Source organism: Schistocerca nitens, chromosome 1 (assembly GCF_023898315.1).
Source record: "Schistocerca nitens isolate TAMUIC-IGC-003100 chromosome 1, iqSchNite1.1, whole genome shotgun sequence".
NCBI lineage: Eukaryota > Metazoa > Arthropoda > Insecta > Orthoptera > Acrididae > Schistocerca > Schistocerca nitens.
This window is the reverse complement of record NC_064614.1, coordinates 881,409,294-881,430,999: the sequence shown is the minus strand read 5'-3', so window position 1 is coordinate 881,430,999 and position 21,706 is coordinate 881,409,294. Positions and strand designations below refer to the sequence as shown.

The 21,706-nt window shown below is 39.7% G+C and overlaps 1 protein-coding gene across 2 annotated transcripts in view; it reads right to left on the bottom strand.

The window, feature by feature from the left end:
- The window catches only part of LOC126263922 (FACT complex subunit Ssrp1), a 97,954-nt gene extending 77,813 nt beyond the window's left edge, over positions 1 to 20,141 (bottom strand). For both annotated transcript variants that reach the window (XM_049960954.1, XM_049960955.1), the window contains exons 1-2: positions 19,977 to 20,141; positions 7,748 to 7,933 (exon numbers count right to left, since the gene is read on the bottom strand). In XM_049960954.1, coding sequence (XP_049816911.1) covers positions 7,748 to 7,933; positions 19,977 to 20,033 — 243 coding nt within the window. In that variant the 5' untranslated portion in view covers positions 20,034 to 20,141. The remainder of the gene's footprint in view (positions 1 to 7,747; positions 7,934 to 19,976) is intronic.
- Positions 20,142 to 21,706: the final 1,565 nt, after the last annotated feature.

The window sequence follows — 21,706 nt, the reverse complement described above, 5'->3', positions numbered from 1 at the left end:
GCGAACCATTGAAAGCGCCGAGCTAGCTGAACAGTACTGACCGAAAGGTCCAAATGAGAGAAATTTGTCATGGAAGCAGACAAAAATGTAGGGTCCCCAGTGTTGAGGCAAACAAGATCCGCTTGGTGGAAGACATCAATCAATAGGGAGCCTCACGGTCAAGGACACAGATCCCCAAAGCGGGTGGTGGGCATTGAAGTCCCCAACCAGCAAACAGGGAGGCAGGAGCTGACCAAGTAGATGAAGGAGATCAGCTCTTGCCATCAGTGTGGACAATGGAATGTATACAGTACAAAGAGAGAAGGTGTATCCAGAAAGGGAGAGACGAACAGCAACAGCTTGGAAGAAACTGTTTGAGGGTATTGGGTGATAATGGACAGTATTATGGAGTGCCATCAATAGAGGGGAGATCAAACCGGACTGACTGAAAATGAGGGAAAACAAAGCAATCGTGGGGACGCAGCTTTGTTTCCTGAAAACAGAAGATGACCGGCAAATAGGATCGTAAGAGGATCGACAAATCGTCCCAACTGGCTCTAATGCTGCGGATATTCCAATGAATAATGGACATGGGGTGGACAGAAAAAGGAAGAATCTTACCACGGTTGCTCTCAACTCAACGACTGCTGAGAGCCGGTGGCCGACAGGGTGGAACGGCATTCAGCCGAAGGCAGAAGATCCTGATCCATAGGTTGTTCGGGAGCAGCTGCTGCCACCAGCGATTGGCCGGTTTATCAGCCACCAACAGTGCGCCTTGGCGACACGGAAGACAGCCAAGGGCGGTTACCGCCAGGTGGCGCTGTAGATGAGACATGCCGTAGCGGAGAAGGAGAGGAACTGGTTTTCTTATTAGCTTTCTTGGAAACAGAACACTGAGATGAGGGAGGAATCGATGGTTGGGTTGTGAAGTCGGGGTACGTAAAAAATCTTCACTAGTAGGCTCTTTTTTTTTGGAAGTCCGGGTGTCTGATTTTGGGGCTTGTGATTTAGCAGAAGCCGATGCAGGGTGAGCCGTAGAGTGAGCAGGTGATAGAGGGGAGGTTGAACAGGCGATCTTTGTGCTGGACGATCTGACAACCATGGCACTAAAGGTGAGATCACAAGTCTGCGTGTCAGCCTCCTTAATAGGCCGATGAGATGCAAGGACAATGCTATATTTACCTGCGGGAGGCACAGTGGGCTTTCGAGTGGCGAATAACTTATGAGCAGCAAATGTCGACACCTTTTCCTTCACTCTGATTTCCTGAATAAGCCGTTCATCTTTGAAAATGGGGCAATCTCTAGAGGAAGCAGCGAGGTCACCCATACAGTTGATGCAACGAGGGGACAGAGGTGGACAAGCACCCTCATGGGCATCCTTGCCACACGCAACGCATTTGGCTGGATTGGAACACGACTGGCTGGTACGATTGAACCGCTGACACCGATAGCAGTACGTAGGGTTTGGGATGTAAGGGTGAACTGAAATTATCTCATAGCCTGCTCTAATATTTGATGGAAGTTGAACTCTGTCAAATGTCAAGGAGATAGTACGGGTTGGAACCAAGTCCTTGTCAACCCTTTTCATGATTCTATGAACAGCCGTTACGCCCTGGTCAGACAGGTAGTTTTGAATTTCCTCCTCGGACAGTCCGTCGAGGGAGTGTGTATAAACCACCCCGTGTGATGAATTTAAAGTGCGGTGCGCTTTCACTCGGACAGGGAAGCAGTGAAATTCGCAGCAATTTTTGTGCCTGTAGGGCACTGACAACTTCTAACAACAAGATGCCATTTTGTGATTGGGAACAAGACTTTACAGGACCTGCAAATGCATCGACACCTTTCTGAATAATGAAAGGGTTGACTGTGGAGAAGTCTTGACCTTCATCCGACAGAGGAACAACAAGGAACTGTGGCACTGATGGAAGAATTGTCCGTGGTTGAGACTCATTTAACTTTCGCTTGTGAGCAGACATAGTAGATGACGAGGAAACCATTGCGGAAGTATCCCCCATGATTACCGGCGTCTCCAATGGCGTGCTTCTTCCTTGTTGGGGCCCTCTCCGAGGGCACTCCCGCCTTATGTGATTGTTCACAACTCAGGTCACACCTCCTGAGAAATGGACGGAGGGACCTATCGGCAATTTCGGAAGGTACCAGCTCGGGTAATCATCCCTCCCTGGGCCTGGCCGTTACCAGGGGGTATGTACATGTCCTTCCTGTCTACCCGGGGCGGGAAATTATGCGTTACCCCATCACCAGCTACGTGTGGGTGGGCCTTCAGACATGCTCAGGGAGGAACAAAGAAAAGGAAAGGAAAGAAGAGAGGTCTCAAACACAGCAGCGGAGAAGAGAAGAGGCAAGGAAAAGAGAGGTACAAAGGAAGGACCGAGACTTTTCAGCATAGAAGAGACTGTCTTACAGTTACAAGTGTCCGTCTCCAGACATAGGCACAAAATATACTCCCACAGGGGGAGAAGGGGAAGGGAAGAGGCTGAGGTTGGGGCTGGGGGGGGGGGGGGGGGGGATGTGGAAGAGAAAGGTATGCAGCCCAGAAAGGAAAGAGGGCCGCACTAGCTCGGGGTCCCGTGCTCGTCATGCATGTATCCACAAAAGAGTTGTGGACCCCCTGGGGGGGTCACTGGCAGTTTTTCTTACTTCTTTATATGCTGAGTCAGTCCTTCCAACAGTAATTTCTTTTTTGATGTCTTCACATTCTTCAGGAAACCATTGCGCCTTTACTTTCCTCAACTTACTATTTATTTCATCTGTAAATAACTTGTATTTCTGTATTCCTGAATTCTCCTGAACATTTCTAAATTTCCTTCTTTCATCGCTCAATCAAGTATTTCTTCTGTTACTTGTGTTACCTTTACTATTACCTTCCTTGTATCTACGTTTTACTGTGACTACCCTTTTTAGAAATGTCCATTCCTCTTCAACTGAACTGCCTACTGAACTATTAATTTTCACATTATCTACAGCCTCAGAGAACTTCAAGTGCATCTCTTCCCTACTTAGTACTTTTACATCCCACTTCTTTGCATATTTATTCTTCCTGGCTAGTCTCTTGAACTTCAGCCTACTCTTGCTAAATTGTGATCTGAGTCTGTATCTGCTCCCGGGTACGCCTTGTAATACAGTATCTGATTTCAGAATCTCTGCCTGGCCATAACATAACAGGAACACACTGTGTGTAACAGAGTATTCACTATACGAGCTAAAATTTACTGCAGAACTCAATTAGTCTTTCTCCTCTCTAATTCCTACTACCAAACCCTAGTTCTCCTGTAACCCTTTCTCCTCCATTCCTTTCCTTCCATCCACATTATTTAGATTGTTATCTCCCTTTGCAAACCAAATTACCCAGTCAATATCCTCATATACATTCTCTATATCTTCATTTTTTGCTTGTGACATTCATTCCAGTTATACCATTCTGTGCTGCTGTAGATATTCCCTTATACTTGCCTGACCAGAAATTCTTTTCTTCTCTCCACTTCACTTCACTGCCCCCCTCCCCCACTATACCTAGACTGAGCCTTTTCAGATTTTCTACCTTCCCTACCATGTTCACACTTCTGATCATTCCATGCTCCACTTCTTAGAACATTACCCTTTCACTGGTTACTCAATCTTTTCCTAATGGTCACCTTCCCCTTGGCAGCCCCCTCCTGAATGGGGGATTAGTCCAGACACTTTTGCCAACGGAGAGGTCATGATGACACTTTCTTTATTACACACCATATGTCCTGTGCACACACATTGTGTGTGTTTAATGCAGTGGTTTCCTCTGTCTTCTGCATCCTCATGCTATTTATCATTGCTGATTCTTCCTACCCCAAGGCAGAGAGTGTGTCCTGAACCTCTGTCCACTCCTCCACCCTCTCTGACAAAGTCAATTGCAGAACAAGGGTAACTTCTTACACCGGAATTCATCTGTCACCATTGCTGATGGTTTTAATTCAAAATTTAAGCAGTGGCAAGGTTCGAACTCAAGACCCAACACTTTCGCTCACTAGTCAACAAAAATGCTACCCCCAGTCATGAGGTACGTGGTAAGTCACATAGTATTTGTTTGTGGAATGTGTTTGAAGGGTGCAGTGACAAGAATTCCCTTTCCCAGTATGCTGAGTGCAGTGACGATAAGCCCCCTTCCCAGTACGCTCCCACGAATCTGCTGCAAAGGAGTATCCTCTGTCACGCAATATGGCCCTCAACTGGAACAACTGAACCATATCCTCCCAACCCCTATCCACAAGGATCATACCCTGTGGTAGACCAAGGTGAAAGACCTGCCAAATCCAACCAACCAGCATCTCCAACTCTGGTCCTATCACAGGCTTACCCTACTCCATCAGAGGCAGGGCCACATATGAGAGCAGCCATGTCATACACCAACTCTGCTGCAAACACTGCAGAGCTTTTTATGTTGGTACAACTACCAACTACCCATCCACAACAATAACTAGCCACTGCAAAACTGTTGTCAAGAACAAAGTTGACCACTCAGTGACACAACATGTTCAATTTCAATGGCTGCTTTAAAACATTCTTTCCTTCATCACCAGCATCTCTGAACTACACAGATGGTATTATCCTTACAACACATCCTCCACTCCCGCAATTATCCTGGCCTCAATCTCAGGTAACCCACTGTCTCTGCACACACTATACTGAAGCTTCCCCTTCCTCCTCCTTGTCACCTCCCCCCCCCATCCCCCTCCCCAATTCACACCCCTTGTTGAGGTGAGGTGGTTGTGACTTGATACTGTCTTTACAGTATACAGCTTTGGATACTCGCAACAAAATGCGCACTTTTAGCCCCTCTCCTGTAGTGTTGTTTAGGCAATGCTTTCAAAGTACGGTGGCTAGACTGATCATGAGTTTGACATTGAATTTAGTGGCTCAGAAAGTGAAGAACGTGATGTTAAATCACTGGAGACTGAAAGTGATTGACAATTCGTCAGCAAAGTGAATGTGCTCACCATAGTTTGAGGTAAATACACCCACTATGGTCCAACTTACGCAGACAATATGAACTCCACTCTAGTTTCAAGGGATTTTAGTTGAAGTCCAGTGCACGAGTATACTTGTGATTTTATTACTGTCATCGTCAAAATTTTGCAACTCATCATTTGGAGCTCTAAAAGCTCTCTTTATATGTCCATATGTAATGTCATTCATTATAGGCTGTTTTTCATTAATGAAAAATATTATTTTTTGGAATATAATTTGAAAAAAACCAATAAGTTTAGAGGTTAATTCAGAAGTATTTCCATATAGTTTGTTTATCAAAGGACAGTGCAAAAATATATCGAACGCCTTCAGGGAAGCCAGGAATAATGGCACCCATCCTGGTTGACATTGTCTATGGCACCTTGGGACTTACAAAGTTCTGGAGAGCTTTCTCTGCAGAATCCTCACTGAGTTTTACACAGAAAATTTTTCACTCTCCAAGTAGTTCATACTTTGTGAGCATAAAACATGTCCCATAATACTGCAACAGATTGGCAGCAGCAACACTGTCCAATGTGCTATTCCATACTGCTTGTCATGGTTAAGTCACGCTAAAAGCTACTATATTCCCCCTCCCATCAATAACCTTTGTTGCAGTGCATCAAATCAGCATTTCCAAGGTTTCTTCTGATAAAAATGAAAACTTACAATGAAATTTTTGTTAAAATGTTGCCACTTCTACATTTGTTATTGTCAGTGTTATCATTGTCATCTTCAGCCTGATTTAATGAAGCACTCTATGCTAGTCTATCCAGTGCAAAACCTCTTCATCTCTGCATGACTTACATAACCTACATCCATTTGAAACCACTTAATATGTTCTCCTTCTACAATTTTTTACACCACACTAACTTCCATTGGCAAGTTGATAATTCCTTGATGCCTCAGAATGTGTCCTATCAATCCATCTCTTCTTTTAGCCAAGTTGCGTCATAAATTTCTTTCCTCGCCAACCTGATGGTGTTTTTTCATATGTGATTCATTCCACCTAGCTAATCTTCTGCATTACTCTATAGCACAACATTTTAAAAGCGTATATCCTAGTCTTGTTTAGAATGTTTTTGTCCACATTTCAGTTCCATAGAAGGGCACACTCAACTCAAATACTTCCTGAAAAAGACATTCTAACACATACATTTATATCAGGTGTTAACAATGAATTATTCTTTTTCAGAAGCACTTTTCATGCTGTTGCCAGTATGCTTTTTATATCCTCTCTACTGCAGCCATCATCAATTATTCTGCTGTCCAAAAAGCAAAACACATCTACTACTATCAGTGTCATTTCTTAACCTCAGGCCCTCAGCATTGCCTGATTTTATTTGGCTGCATTCCATTACCCTTGATTTACTTTTGTTGATGTTCACATTATAATCTCTTTTCAAGACACTACCTGTTCCATTCCACTGCTCTTCCAAGTCCTCTGGTGCCTGAGAATGGCAAGGCAAATCTCGAAGTTCTGATTTCGTCTCCCTGAATTTGCTACCACCCAATCACTCTCTCTTCTCAACTATGGCTTTCTTTTCATGTACGTTGACTCTTCTGACAGCAATGTGGTTTCTGTACAAATTGTAACTAACTTTTCACTCTGTGCAGTTTATCTCTGTTACCTTCAAAATTTCAAATATTGTAATCCAGGCAGCAGCTTTCTCTACATCTATAAAGATTATGAACATGGTTTGCCTTTCATCAACCTACCCTCTTGGATAAATCATTTGCTATTTGAGCTCATAAATTCATGAAGGGCTTCTCTTTTCTCCAAAGGTCTTTGACTTTACTGTTGGCAGCATTTATCTTTTTAGTCATAATGTTTCTATGGCTTCACATTTCTCCTCTAGCCATCCCATCTTTGACATTTTTGCACATTCTGTCAATTTCATTTCTTTTTTTAAAATGTAATTCATTTTTGCCACTTAATTTGCTGCATCTTTATATTTATTCCTTTTGTCAATTTAATTCACCATTTCACATTTTATCCAAGAATTTTTCTTGGCCTTCTCTCCCTCCTCTTACCCTCATACAACACAAATACGACAAAACCATACTACACACATCCATTGCAGTCACCTACACTCAACATGAACACTTAAAACACAACTCGCACACTTACAGTTACGTGGCTGAACTGACAATGTCATACGATAAACAAAAACAACAAGATCCCGTGAGACACTGTGGAGATGTTTGGTATTTACATCAGGACACTGGTGCAAAGTCTGATGATCAGGAACATCACACCTCTACCTCTCTCTCCCCCCCCCCCTCCCCCTTGCTGGCCAAATACTGGCAGTGAAAATTTTTCCTACCACCAGTATTCAAACCAGCTTACCCCTGGGTTGAGTGCCATCACACAAGTGTGCTTTAGTGACCTCGGTCACAGAGGCGGGGAAGCAGAGCTATGTTATGAGGAGGACTGATGACCTCAGATGTTAAGTCCCATAGTGCTCAGAGCTATTTTTTATGTGATGAGGACAGCTGCATATAGATATTGTTCAAAACGAGACTAACTGTTAAGTGCTACAAAGTGGTGTACTAAAAGAAGTCCTGAATGGTATTTGATAAGAGTGAATAAAGTGTCAGTCAACTCTGCAAATCCAACAAAATCTATCATCTAATGGCAAAAATCATAGCATGCATATCAAAATCAGGAACACTTCTAATGATGTGTATTAAAAAAGAAAAATTATATCATTGGCAGAATTATTATGCTCTGTACAACGAACAGCGTAACTCACAAGACAAAACTTACCACTTCCTTAAAGCCTGCAAATCGATGAAGAATGCCATTTTTCAGAAAAAGTCGTATGCCCCAAGAACCAACAAGTCTCTGCCAGTTTACAAGTTCCAAATCACTGGCATTTATCTGTTCAACTTTTCCAGTTTTACTGTTCTTGAAAATTATGTGTTGGTCAGTTAACTTTAGTCGACCAAGACACTGCAACAAACACAATGCATGAAGTTAACATATGTCTATTACAATAGGAGTAAATGAAGTTCATAAAAACAATTTGACAGTATTGTACTTTACCAGCCTAAAAGCTATATCAGTGGTTTCTTCAGTCAATGTAAACATATTAACAACAAACAAGAATTTTACTGATGAAGCTTGAGAAATATGGCTGCTAAAGAATTTGGGAACTTATATACCAATAGACTTGGCTGAAAATGACTTGAACTGTGAAAAACTGACAGCAAATCTAAGAAGACAACCAAATTTCCAACAAACAATGTAAATAAATGCACTAATGAAATGATTTAAACATGCAGATACTTAATGTTCACACTGCAAATACGCTTCACTGTCTTAACAGGATTGTATGCTGATATGTAACCTTGCTGGCATACACAGCATATTAATATAACCACACTTCATATAAATGTAATCTACATGTAACTGAAATGCACCTGAGCATGCACATGAGCATTTACTTCTGAAGATATAAAAAGCTAAACTTCATGTTTACCAAGCATCTAGGTTTTTGGGCTTACTTTGCCTCAAATTGCCTATAAGAAAATTGCCTATGGGATCTTTTTATTTTATTACAAGCTGCCAAAATGTGCCTTGCTAATTAAATATTAATAAAAAAAAGTGACTGATGCAGTAGAAATTATTATGTAATTTTACAATACAGTTGCAGTCCTCAAAACATTCCACATAACATGGATAAATTTAGGTTTAAATGTCAAGCCAGTACATGGTCACTGCATGACAAGTGATTTAATTTTGGGAGAAGATCCTGCATGACCATCACAGATTTTGATGTAATTTTGTCTGAACATTCGCACATGTTCCCAATGAACATTTGTTCAGTTTTAATTTCAGCAGTGTAATAGTTGTACAGATACAGTCATATGTTTGGCTACATAGCACAGTTTTCAACAGTGCACCTCTGAGTTTTTGGCAACTTTTAACACATATCTCCAACAATATTTTCTTGAATGAAACAAAACAAAGTCATCTTGTACAACTTTTTGCACTCTCTTACATGGACTAATAATAATAAAAAAAAAATCACAAGCAATTTTCATATAGATAATTTGAAGCAGAGCCAGGGGAAAAAAATAACCATATGAAAAAAATGAAGTTTAGCTTTTTATATATCCGGAAGTAAGTGCATGATAAAACTGAAACTTTGCATGTGATCATTAATCAATGCAAGGTATTATAACATAAAACTTCTTTCTCCTAATGCTTTCCAAAAGCTACAAATTGGGAGGTTGGCGATTTTTGTAAAAATTTAAAAAATGGGTATTTTCAGCCCACTTTAACAATAATTTTCTGCAGACTGTTTTACGCCATTTTCATTAGAAAGGCCATGTTCTAAACCACCTAAAAAACAGATTAGGTTTTGCAATGCAAGAGTAGAGGCTATAAAAAATGACAAGGCAAAGGAGAAGTGAAAAAACATACATATTCTTCTTGTATTGAAATTAAATCTGACATTTATTGTTTCAGAATTCTTCAATAGCATCTGTGGAAAGTACAATCACAAGTGTTAATGAATAGGAAGTGAGCCTAATAGAAAGAAAGACTGGTCGAGAAACCTCTTCTACCTTTGGCGTGGGACACGTAGAAATGTAGCATCAGGCTTGAGACCCTGTGAAACAAACCCTTATCAGACTTGGGAGCCTGTGGCCAAGAAGTTCGCTCCTGCCATCTGTTGCACTGCTTTGAGTATGGCTCCGCAGCGATGGAGACCCCCCCCCCCCCCCCCCCCGTTTAAAAGAAGCCAGCAGTTTTTAAGCCACCATGGAGCAAAGCAACAAAATTACACCAGAATTAAACTAGCACATCAACAGCATTGCAAAATAAAAAGATGTATTGGAAATTTGAATTAACATGAATCCTTTCCCAAAAATTGTGAGGCAGACTGCTATGAACTTCGCCAAAATTTACACATGTAACAATGGTGTAAAACCTGAAAGCAGTTTATAGAATAGACTGTGTTATAGCTGTTCTGCAACAGTTCTGCTACTGTGATCTCTGGTTCCTTGGTAATGCACAGTTAAATTTGACATTTACAGCTAGTTTCGTTCTGTAGTTATTATAACAGAAAAACTGGCTGCAGCATATCAAGATGGATTGCGACAAAAATGCCCCTTTTTTGTACATTTTCAAGTTCTGATTAGAGTTCACTTCCTACTCATCAATATTGTTTATATTAACTCTCCCAGAAAGTGTTAAATATTATAAAATGCTAGATTTAATTTGAATACAAGTGAAATATGAGTGCACTACACTGCACCTTTACTTCCTCATTATTTTTTAGAGCCTTATGTTCTCACATTGTGAAACCAAACCTAGTCTTTTGGGTGGTTTAGAACCTGCTCCTTCTAATGAAAATTGTTTAAAAGAGTATGGATAAAACACTTTTTTCAAAAACTGTCTGAAATCACCCATTTTTGATATTTTTACAAAAATTGTCAACTTTGCTTTCAGTTCATAAACTAATGGAAAGATGTACACGAATGAAGTTTTACATTCGAAGACCCTGTGTTGGTAAGTTATCACATGCAAAGTTTCAGGTTTATCATGCATTTACTTCTCAACACACAGAAAGCTAAGTTTCATATTTTCGAAGTTCTATGTTGTTGGGCTGACTTGCATCTCAAATCACCTATATGAAAATTGCCTTCGGAATCTTTTTTTATTATTATTCCTTGTAAGAGAGTGCAAGAAGGCCTACTTTTGCTACCTTCAAGAAAATAATGTTGAAGACATTATGTCTCAAAAGCTACAAAAAACTCAGGGGCACACTGCTGCATCATGGGGTCATACAAATGGTTTTATTTCTGCATGTATCAAATTGGTGATTGTGAACATGTGGTCAAACCTGTGCATTTCAAAGCAGACAGGTTGTTTTCCTAGGTTCAATATTGCCACTTAAGTGATTATAGTCTGTAAACAAATATAAGTAATATAAGTCATATAAGTCATATAGAAACCTACAACTTTCTTATATGAACTGGGGATAATTCAGAAAGTTAACAATGTGAATCCCCACATATTAAACACAGAGTAAGGATATAGAGCATTCATAAACTGGCATCTGAAGCTTTAGCATATCCAGAAGCCATCAAATCAGGATAGTACTAAACAGAAGCTAAAACACAAACCCAAAAGCATATTTATGACTGTAAGTAGCTACAATCCAAGAACAAGGAAAGCAAAAAGGCACAAATAAGATCAAAGAAAAGAAAAAAAGCAAGGAGAAAAAAACTAAGTGATGAACAAACTGTGAAAGATTAGATACGGTGAGCCATTTCCCTACAACAGTAATCAAAACTTTAGTAAGTTCATCATATCAAACCGAAACAAATTCATTCACCCAGAAGAATCTTAATGAAATGAATTCTCACAGACAAAGCTGGTGCTCTTATAATTGTAAGAATATACGTACCAAAACAATTGTTTGTGGACAATCATGTTGTGCTTGTCACCGTTGAAGAAGGTCCAAACTACATGATGCAAAAACTAATGGAGATATATACTAAATTGATTCTTGTTATACACTGAATATTTTAAATTTGATGGAAACAATGACGATCTGGAACTAGAAAACACTCCTCCTGAATAATGCAAGCAAAATAAGTACTTTGGAAGTTTTGTATCAGAGAAGAAAGATAATTTAATTATTTAATTGGATTGATAAAAATCTACTCACCAATCAGCAGCAGAACACACACATAAAAGACGGTTGTAATCGGCAAGCTTTCGGAGCCCGTAGCTCCTCCTCAAGGCAGATGGGTCAGGTGAGAATTACCGCATGGGATGAGAAGAAAAGACTGATTGTTGGGGACTGCATCGGACGAGATTTGAAAACCTGAGAGCTTAGCTCTCCCCATGTGGTAAGTCTCCCCTGACTCGCAGTTCTGGGTGACTTTCCCAAAATTTATCCCTTTTCCTAGACGTCTCCAGTCCTTTTCCTTCACCTCTCTTCCTTCCCCTTCAACCCTGCTGCCTGAAGAAGGAGCCACTGGCTCCGGAAGCTCGCCAATTACAACCGTCTTTTAAGCGTGTGTTCCGCCACCGCTTGGTGAGTAGATTTTTTATCCATCCTATTAATTATTTTGTCAATAACTGTCTGTTTTCATTGTTATAGAGAACTGAAAGAGAGAAAGATGCCCAGCAAATACATTGGAAATACGGAAGCGTCCGATCCCACCTGTCCGCTTTGACCCATGACATCACAAATATGGCGGAAACGACCATAAACGACAATTCCAATATGGCGGATATAAAATCGTTGCATACGTATCATAAAGACGAAAATACATCGAAAAACACAGACACACACGTTTCACAAAAAGCCTAATGACTCTAACGGGACAAGCGTGGGAAATTGGGGGTTTTTGGGTGGGGAGAAACTAAATACAAACAAATTTAACCACCCACCCCCATACAAAACCACGCAAAACGACGAAAAAAATCGACATCACAAAACTCACCAAATACCACAAAACAATATTATCTGGAATCGGACACTTCCCTTGACCTATATAGATCTACAGCAGTTCCCGATCCCATAATTGGGATCGAACACTTCCCTTCACCTATATAGCTCAACAGCAGCTCCCGATCCCATCTCCCAATACAAAAATCAAAATGCACCGCCAAACATTACGAACGAACACTTCCCTCTACCTACACATATCTACAGCAGCTCCCGATCCCATAAATTAGGATCGACCACTACCCTTGACCTATGTAACTCAAAAACATCTCCCAATACCAATACCAACCTTCACAGCCACAAATTTCAATGAAACACTTCCCTATACCCCAATACACAACACATACGCCAAAAACAAAAAAAATGAGAACTTACCACAAGAAAGTTCCAGCCCCACAAACTAGATTGGCCACCACAATCACACACAAATGCACACGCAAACACACACACACACACACACACACACACACACACACACGCAAACCAACGAAAAAATATTAAACCAAAAGAAAAACCCAACCCACCCACACTTCAACCTCCCCCCCTGACCTCGAAATAAAAAACACACAAACAAAAACCAAATGCAACTTAAAAAAATTTCAATCACACACTACAACTCAACAAAAACTTCAACAAAATAGATCCTCCACAACTAAAACAAAAAACAAACACACTCCCCCTCTCCCCCCCCCCCTTAACAAATACTATAAGACCAAATAAACCACCCACCCCACCCTGAGCCACAGCCAGCCAGCCACCCACCCACCTACCCAGACCACCCTAACTAACAACTTTCGGCCTATACATTTTACCCACAGCCCTTAAGAAAACCCGAAAAATACAATAGCCCTCTGGGACACTCTTCCGCCAACAGTACTCATCTAAATGAGACTGAAGGTTGGAACAGCACCTCTTCCCCCTCCCAAGAACTGACTTAACCGCCCCTCCCCACATCCCCTCTATTGTATTAGTACAAGCCCCTGTCTCATAATTCTTAAACTCTAAACTATGGTTCACTACTAAATGATTAAATCCCCTCTCACCCAACCCCCTATAAGAAGAAAAAGCATCAGAAACTATTGTGGACCCCGGCTCTATATATTCCTCAATTAACCCCACTAATTCAGCCTTGGACCTCCCTTCCACAACCCTAAAAACACATTCGGAATCCCCACTCCCCGGAACAACAGCCCCCCCACACCCAAAGACCAGCCACAGGCACTCCCCTCCCATACTTCCTTTTCCCAAACTGTGACTCGTCCACCTCCACAACAACCCCATGCCCCCCCAACTTACCTCTGTACTTAATAAATTCCGAACACACTTCACAACAAAAGGAATACCAATCTAAAACGCTCCTCTCACTCACACCAGTCTCATGCGCGCAAAAACTCTGTGGGGATTGATAACAAAAATAATATGTAACAAGCACAATCTCGCGCATGCCCAACCTAGACTTCTCAAACCACGTACCGCGCCGTATGGAACACCATATGTCGTCTTTGCGACAGCGCCACATATAACCGTCCCTGGTCCGAGAGGCCAGAACTTTAACCAATTTCATTGGTTCACGGCACACACCGCAGTTCACCACCCGCAATTAAGCCAAAAAGCTGTAGGAACTTTATCAGCTCTAAAGCTGTGTCCCCCATCATAGCCCTCAACCGAAAACTATTGATCTTGTCTTTCATATCCATTCCTGAACAAAAAACCACAACCGATTAAACTTAATAACAAAACCACCCGACGTACATCAATCATCACTACATTAACCTTCACACAAAACCACAAAACCGTTAACTCACTGATACAAATTCCGCTTCAAAAATACGCAAGCAGCACTCGCCACAGAGCAACATCAAACTGAGCCCAATACACCAAACGATCGAAAACCCTGAACATACCACCAGAGGGCACAACAAACCACAACACGACGACATCTACAAACACGCCACACTCACAAACCAAACTCCGCGCCGTAATGACGTCACACACCACAACACCCTTACATCACGGGTCAAAGCCGACGCGTGAGATCGGACGCTTCTGTCGACCCAATACATTAATCCTCACAACTCCTCCTATTCCGCAGAAGAATTTCTATGATCGTGATGTGTGAAAGGTGGTGGATAGTGATACGCAAAAGGCAGCGGATAGGATTTACTAACTCACATTGAGAAAAATGTCAATCTTATAAATGCTCTGCATATTTACAAATTAATTTGGAATGTGAAAGTAAAATGACTTGGACTTGTTTCTCATCATAATGAGTCATCATACAAAATGGTCAACGGAAAAAAATTAGCTACATCAGTTAGTTTCATGTTGCATATATCATGTGCACGATAAATTGTAATGATGCGGAACAAGTCTGTATACATTCACAACACAAGTGAATTTGTAAATATTGCTACATGCTGACTTTATTTATTTATTTTTATGTGAGTTAGTAATTGTTACCCACCATCTTTTACACATTATAATGATAGAAATTCTTCTACAGAACAGGAGTTATTTTTTCATGTTGTTTTCAAATTTTACTTCACTCAGACTGATTACTGATTAATGATAAAAAATTTTCTGCTAAAAACAACCTTAACGTAGAATAATGAATGTCATTTTATATGGTTTGTACTTACACACATTATAGTTATTTTTCAACTGCATTAGATTTCTTACAACAAACTTCACGAGGGAATAAATATAATGCGAAGCAGTAGTCAAAATGCCTAGATCCTTAAATAGATGTCTATAAGATGATAATGGTTCATCACAACATATATTCTTACCGCACATTATTGAACAATTAGAACTTTCTTTTTTGAAGGTGAGTTGCCCCGTAACATTATTCCACACGACATTATTGAATGGAAATACGGAACATTCGTGAATTTATTGATTTGTCTCTCCGCACCGATTCAAAGTGCAAATGTGGCTGAACTAACTTGTTTTAAGAGATGCAAAATGTGCATTTTTCAGTTTACATTCTCATCAAAACAAACAAAATTTTGAATTTTCCCCTATATTTAAAACTCCCCCACACTATGTTATGCTTATTAGTGTAGTGCCTCTAGATGTGTGGAACTGAATACATTGTGACTTTTTGAAATTGGCATGAGACCATTCACAGAAAGCCGATCAAAGAACATTGTTTAGCATTTCTTGTGTTAGTGTATAAATGCTTGAGTTTATTATAATACTAGTGTCAGTCTCAAAAAGAACTAATTTTGTTTTATATTGCATGGAATTGTTTACATATATGAGTAACAAAAGAGGATCTAAGATTCCGACTCAGGGACCCACATACATAACTGACTTCATCCAGTCAGAAGAATCTCTCTGACTACACTGCTTGAATTACTAAGTACAACTGTCTGCATTTTTTGGTTAGATATGAGACATATTTATTCAAATTCTCCATTTAATGAACTGGACTAATAACATAAAAATCAATACAAAGTTTAAAATACATAGAGCAACTAGAGTCAACTAGTGCTTAGGAAGCAATGTTCACAAAAGAACAGTGGGGCTGGAAGAAACTTGAAGCACAAGAAATTGGCTAGTATATCAGACAAGCACCTCTGATATCAAGACCACAAATAAATAGGAATAAAGAAACAAGATATTGTATAAATATAAAAGAAAATATTACTGAATACTGTGCTACAACATATGGAAATGAGATGGGAATAGAGGAACACCTACTGTTAGAAAAACCTGTAACTTCAGACACAAAGAAGATGATACTACTGATATCTGGGTACAAAGGAATGGATTTTTGTAATGAGAAGTAGATTTAAAGGATAATGCTTGGAGTGAAATGAGAAATGAAGACTAATGCAGAAAGCGGTAAACACTTTGGAATCCCTATTATATCTGTTTCCATTACTAGTAAAAATTGCATCTAACATCTTTTTCTATACATAAACTGTCCATAATTATCGATAATTTACCTATTCATGTTATGTCATAACAACAAAGCAACTTACGATTGTTACAGTAAGCCAGTCATCAAGCTAAACATTCTTTAGGACACTGTACTGCTTTACTACTGATGGTCTTTTTGGAGGTGGACTGCCTTCATCTTTTTTGAGTTGTGATCTGAATATGAAAACATCAGGTGTGCCCAAAGGAAGTTAACTAATACCTTCTGTGAATGTCTTCAACATACATGAACATTGTATCAGATAGGATCAGCAGCACTATGCAACTCTTCACTACCAATGCAGTTGTGTACACGAAAGTATCAGTCAACGATTGTAATGAGTAGCAGAAAGACAAATTTCCACTTCATCTACTGAACGGCAGCTCTCTAAATGTGGAGACCTGTAAGACATAGCCTGTAACTTGACAGTACCTAATTACAAGATTAATGGTGAACATGTTGAGCTCATCAAATCATGTATTTTTGATTAATACTAAGAAGCAATATTTAAGACGACTGTAATGTAAATATACTATTAGGATAAGCAACCGGAGACAGATTTGTTGAAAGGCTTCTGGGGAAGTGTGGTGCACCTGTAAAGCAAATCATGTCAATGTGACCAATTCCAGAATACTGCTCTCATGGTTGGCGCCCTTACTAAGTAGGCATGACACATCAAACTCAGACAGTAACACATCAGTGAGCCATACAAAAATGCAACAAATATTTGAGGAACTTACATGGAAATTCTTGCACAAAGATATGACAGTTCGCACAAATCTTGGTGGGTAAATTTGAAGAAGACTGTGGGAACTTCATGCTAGCACATGTATCTTGTTTTAAGATTCATGAGAGAAATTTGAGAGAGATTAGGGTGTGAAAGAGGCATACAGACAGTCGCTTTTCCCTCACTTAAGCAAATGCGACACGGAAAAAAAAAAAAAAACTGATGATTTTGGTTCGACGTACTTTCTACCAAGCATTGCACAGGAGCTAGCAGAGTATTTATGTAGGTTTTGATGTAGGATAATCCAGAAATCTACTAGAAGGCCTAAAGACAGTCAAGGAATAAAACAGCAGCAATGGTTACTGCAAACATAAAACTCTCCCATAATTCATAATGGGTATTTTGGTAAAGATATGACAAAGCCAGTAGGTAAAATAAAGGCTATTGGTGAACGCATGTCAAGTGTTTCCTTGCTTCATCTCACAGGCTCCCAAAAATTGAGATAGGCAAGTGCCTTGGAAGCTTTGCATTGGAGAAACTGACAAATGCAACCTAGACACACTGGTTGAACATTTTTCAAATAAACCCTCTTGTTAATTGAAACAAAAATGACAGCAAACAAGAAAAATGTACTCACTAGAGCTTGTAAGTACATTTCTTTCTACATCTTGTTCCTCTTCCATTGTTGGTTGACATTTACAAGGCACTCCTCTATGATTTTTAAAAAGTAATAAACAATATGTACACAACCAGAGATTTGTCAATTGTGTAATGCACTGCTTTTCAAAAAGCCTGTCAAAAATGGAATGACCGTAGACATCAGGTTATGCTACAGATCAATTTGACATCACACTTATACTTTGCATTCCACAAATTGACACCATCCTAACCTCACACTACAATGCAAATCAGTCAGGTCAACGGAGGCGGCTGATCCCACCTGTCGACTTTGACCCGTGACATAAGGGTGGTGTGTGTGTGTGTGTGTGTGTGTGTGTGTGTGTGTGTGTGTGTGTGTGGTGGGGGGGGGGGGGGGTGATAGGGGTGGCTGACCCAGTGTGTAGTGCCGGAACTTTTTTGTGTTAAATAGGAGTGTTTTTGGGTCTATTGTTCACATGTTATGATGTTCAGTGATGTTTTTGTGTGTTGTTGGGTCGGTGTTATTTACTGCATGTGTTGGTGGTTGATATTTTGGTATTGGTACTTGTGGTTTTTTTTTATCATAAGCTGTATTTGAGCTATATAGGTCATGGGCAGTAACCGATACCAATTTGTCATCGTAGCTATATGTGTTTTGGTATTGTGAGCTGTTGTTGATCTCAAGGGAAGTGTCCGATTCCAATTTTTGTTGTTTTAGGTGTTGGTTTTGTGGTATCGATAGTTGCGGTCAGATTATAATTTTTGGAGTAGTTGGCTTTCATATTTTGGTATCGAAATATGCGGCTGAGCTACGTAGGCGACGGGAAGTGACCGATTCTCGTCCATACTGGAAGTGTAGCAGGATTTGGGGATTTTGTGGTGTTTTTCTGTCATCGTTTTGTGTGTGTGTGTGTGTGTGTTTATATTTAGTTTGTCCCCCAAAAACCACCAATTTCCCGTGCTGGCCACATTAGTTTGATTATGTTATTGGATGGAGATGTGTCTACTGATTTTATATGTATTTTCGTCTTTGTTGTCATGTTTATGTAATGACGTCATAGGCGCCTTATTGGAGACGTTGAGAATGGTCATTTCCGCCATACTGGTGACATCATGGGTCAAAGCAGACGGGTGGAATCGGCCGCTTCTGTAATCAGTCTACCACTAAAACCAACATTTAAGGAGCAACTATATCTAAAAATCTATGTAAACCCCTATGCGCACTCTGTACCACAATGTGATTAATTACAAAGGAAAATTAAATTATAAAATATTCGCTTTACATAGGGTTGAGATTATAAAGTTGAATTATAAACACGCCTTCCAATCCGGCAGCTTGTCTTACTTTACACATCTCATCAAATATTAAATGTTTCTGACAAATATGCGAATATTTTGATGCATATTATGAAAAACTACAAAGGAGGAGGAAGGATGGTCTATCGTAGCCTGTGGTGCACATCTGTCAGTCTCTCCCATGGTTTAACATTACTTGTTAGCAAAGATGACCTAAGACGTCCACATATGTTGCACAGGAATGGGGATGTGCTTTCGTTGACAGTACAAAAACATACAACTTCCCACCTGAACAGACGAGCTAAAATGGTGACCAAAGTACAATTTGAACATTATCACATGAACACATAATTGTCACTCGCGATCAGATTAGATTAAGTTTTCGTTCCACAGAACCAAAAATGAGATGATTCTCGTGGGTGTGGAACATGTCAGAAACCATAACCAAAAACCATTTGAATGTAATACTCAATTTCTTGACCACTTGTCACGCGATTGTCATATATTTGAATAAATTACATTAAACTAGAACTGCTATTATTTACGTAATTAGTACACTGCCAGAATGAAGCATAGTTATGCACTTTCACAATTTTTTTTACAAAGTACCTACTCTTCACTGCTGTGGCCATGCGGTGTCAAAACTGAAACCTAACAGACGTTTTTACTTAGGCTGGTCTAACAGTCCCAGTTAAGAAATTCAACTAAATAGCAGGATGAGAAGTCTACCAAAACGTCTTTCAAGGCATGTGTAAGCTGTGCTTTATCTGAAATGTAGTTTTTAATGCTCAAAAGATATCCTGCTTTCTCATTTAAGTTATGCGGCGACTAAAGAGCTACAAATTACATATTATCAGTGAAGTGCTATTTCAAATTAAAAAATATCCTCTTTCAGCACACAAAAAATTACAAACAGCAGTCCATAAAAACAGCTTACCATAGCGCCTTTTACTTCCGAAGAAATATCCGAATATTCGAGAAAATCCACCGTCATTGTGGATAATCCGTACTTACACACAAAACACACAAATAATCACACACACATCAGATTCTTTCGGTCCTTGTGTACAGCTCCCGCTACTAGCATGTACCACCAAAGTTCCTATCACCAAGCTGTGAAAGATATTGCACTACCCAGATCTGTAGAGCACGGCTGACCTCTGTTCTGCAGCACATAGCGCCTCCAGGTGATAGACTGTGAGAACTTATACATTCGCAAACGACAAGGAGCTGCTCGAAAATTCCGTACGAAATGCAAAACTGTATGTTAACCGCGTAGGTAGCTTATATTGTTTTAGGATCTAGTTTACGAAAATGAATGGCTTCACAAAAACAACTTCGAAAATATATCCCAGAATTAAAAACATGGGTAAGTTCTACCCAAAATAAGAGTAATTTTTCGCGAAAAAATGTACCAGTTCTTATTATCTTAAACGACTAATACTATATATTTCTGGTTACAGAGGCCGAGCAGTTCAAGGCGCTACAGTCGCAGGTTCGAATCCTGCCTCGGCCATGGATGTGTCTGATATCCTTAGGTTAGTTAAATTTAAGTAGTTCTAAGTTCTAGGGGACTGACGTTAAGTCCCACAATTCTCAGAGCCATTTGAACCATTTTTGGTTACAGACGAGCAGATAGATTGGCTCGAATCCAGTGTTTATAAACAATGGCTGCCCAAACATCATTGACACTGGTTTCCTTCATTAACCTGAACCTGAATTTTACCTTTAAGTGACGTAACTTTATGTAGTTCTCTCGAGAAGTTCGTATCTGACTAAAGCAGTTTACGAGTAGCTATGTATTTTTATGTAATGAATTTACCTATAATGCAAAGACTGTTGTAATCATATTTCACTATCATGGAGGTACAGAAGTATTTATTAACGTATTGCGCTTGAGTGGAGAGTAAGGCACTGTGACATACTCAAGTTGGTTTAATGAGTTATTTGTTAGAGCAAGATCTATACTATAACAGTCTTTATGTAGTTTTTGTCTGTGTGAGAAATATTTTGAAAATTGGTAAACTGCTGTATAGTGCATAGGCTCGGAGTAGTGACCTAGAAAATTTTCTTGCTAAAGACGTTTTGAATGAAGAAATTTCCAGAAAACTGCGAACTTTCAGCTTGTTCAAAAAAATAAATTTATTATTTCATCAGTTCCGATTTTGATGAAATTTGGTATAAAATTCCACATATGAGAAGCCTAATATTTGGTATGAGAGTAGAATAACATTGTAGCAACATCGTTTTTTCCATAATGTTCTGGGATAGCAAGATCTGAGGCGTTCAAGATGAAAAGTCTAGGGGAATGATGTTTAAATTAATCTACAGTAACGATTTCAGGTTAAATAGGAAGCTATTCCATAGCTCCTCAGCTGAGTTTCACTCTCCTAAAGTAAAGTTTGTCATATGCGACACTTGACTAAAAGAAACTGTTATTCCCCTTATAAATCAAATTCATTTGTTTTACGTACGCTATGTAACACACATTAGTGCCGTTTCCTCTCCAAACGAAAACAAGACGTTGTCGGATCCGACACTGCCTTGTTGTAGAAAGATTAACTTTTAAGGAAATTTTGATTATCATGGCTGTAGCATGGACAATTTGTCGATGTAAGCTTTTATTACTGCCACATGTTACAGAGCACATATTGCAACTCTATTTTT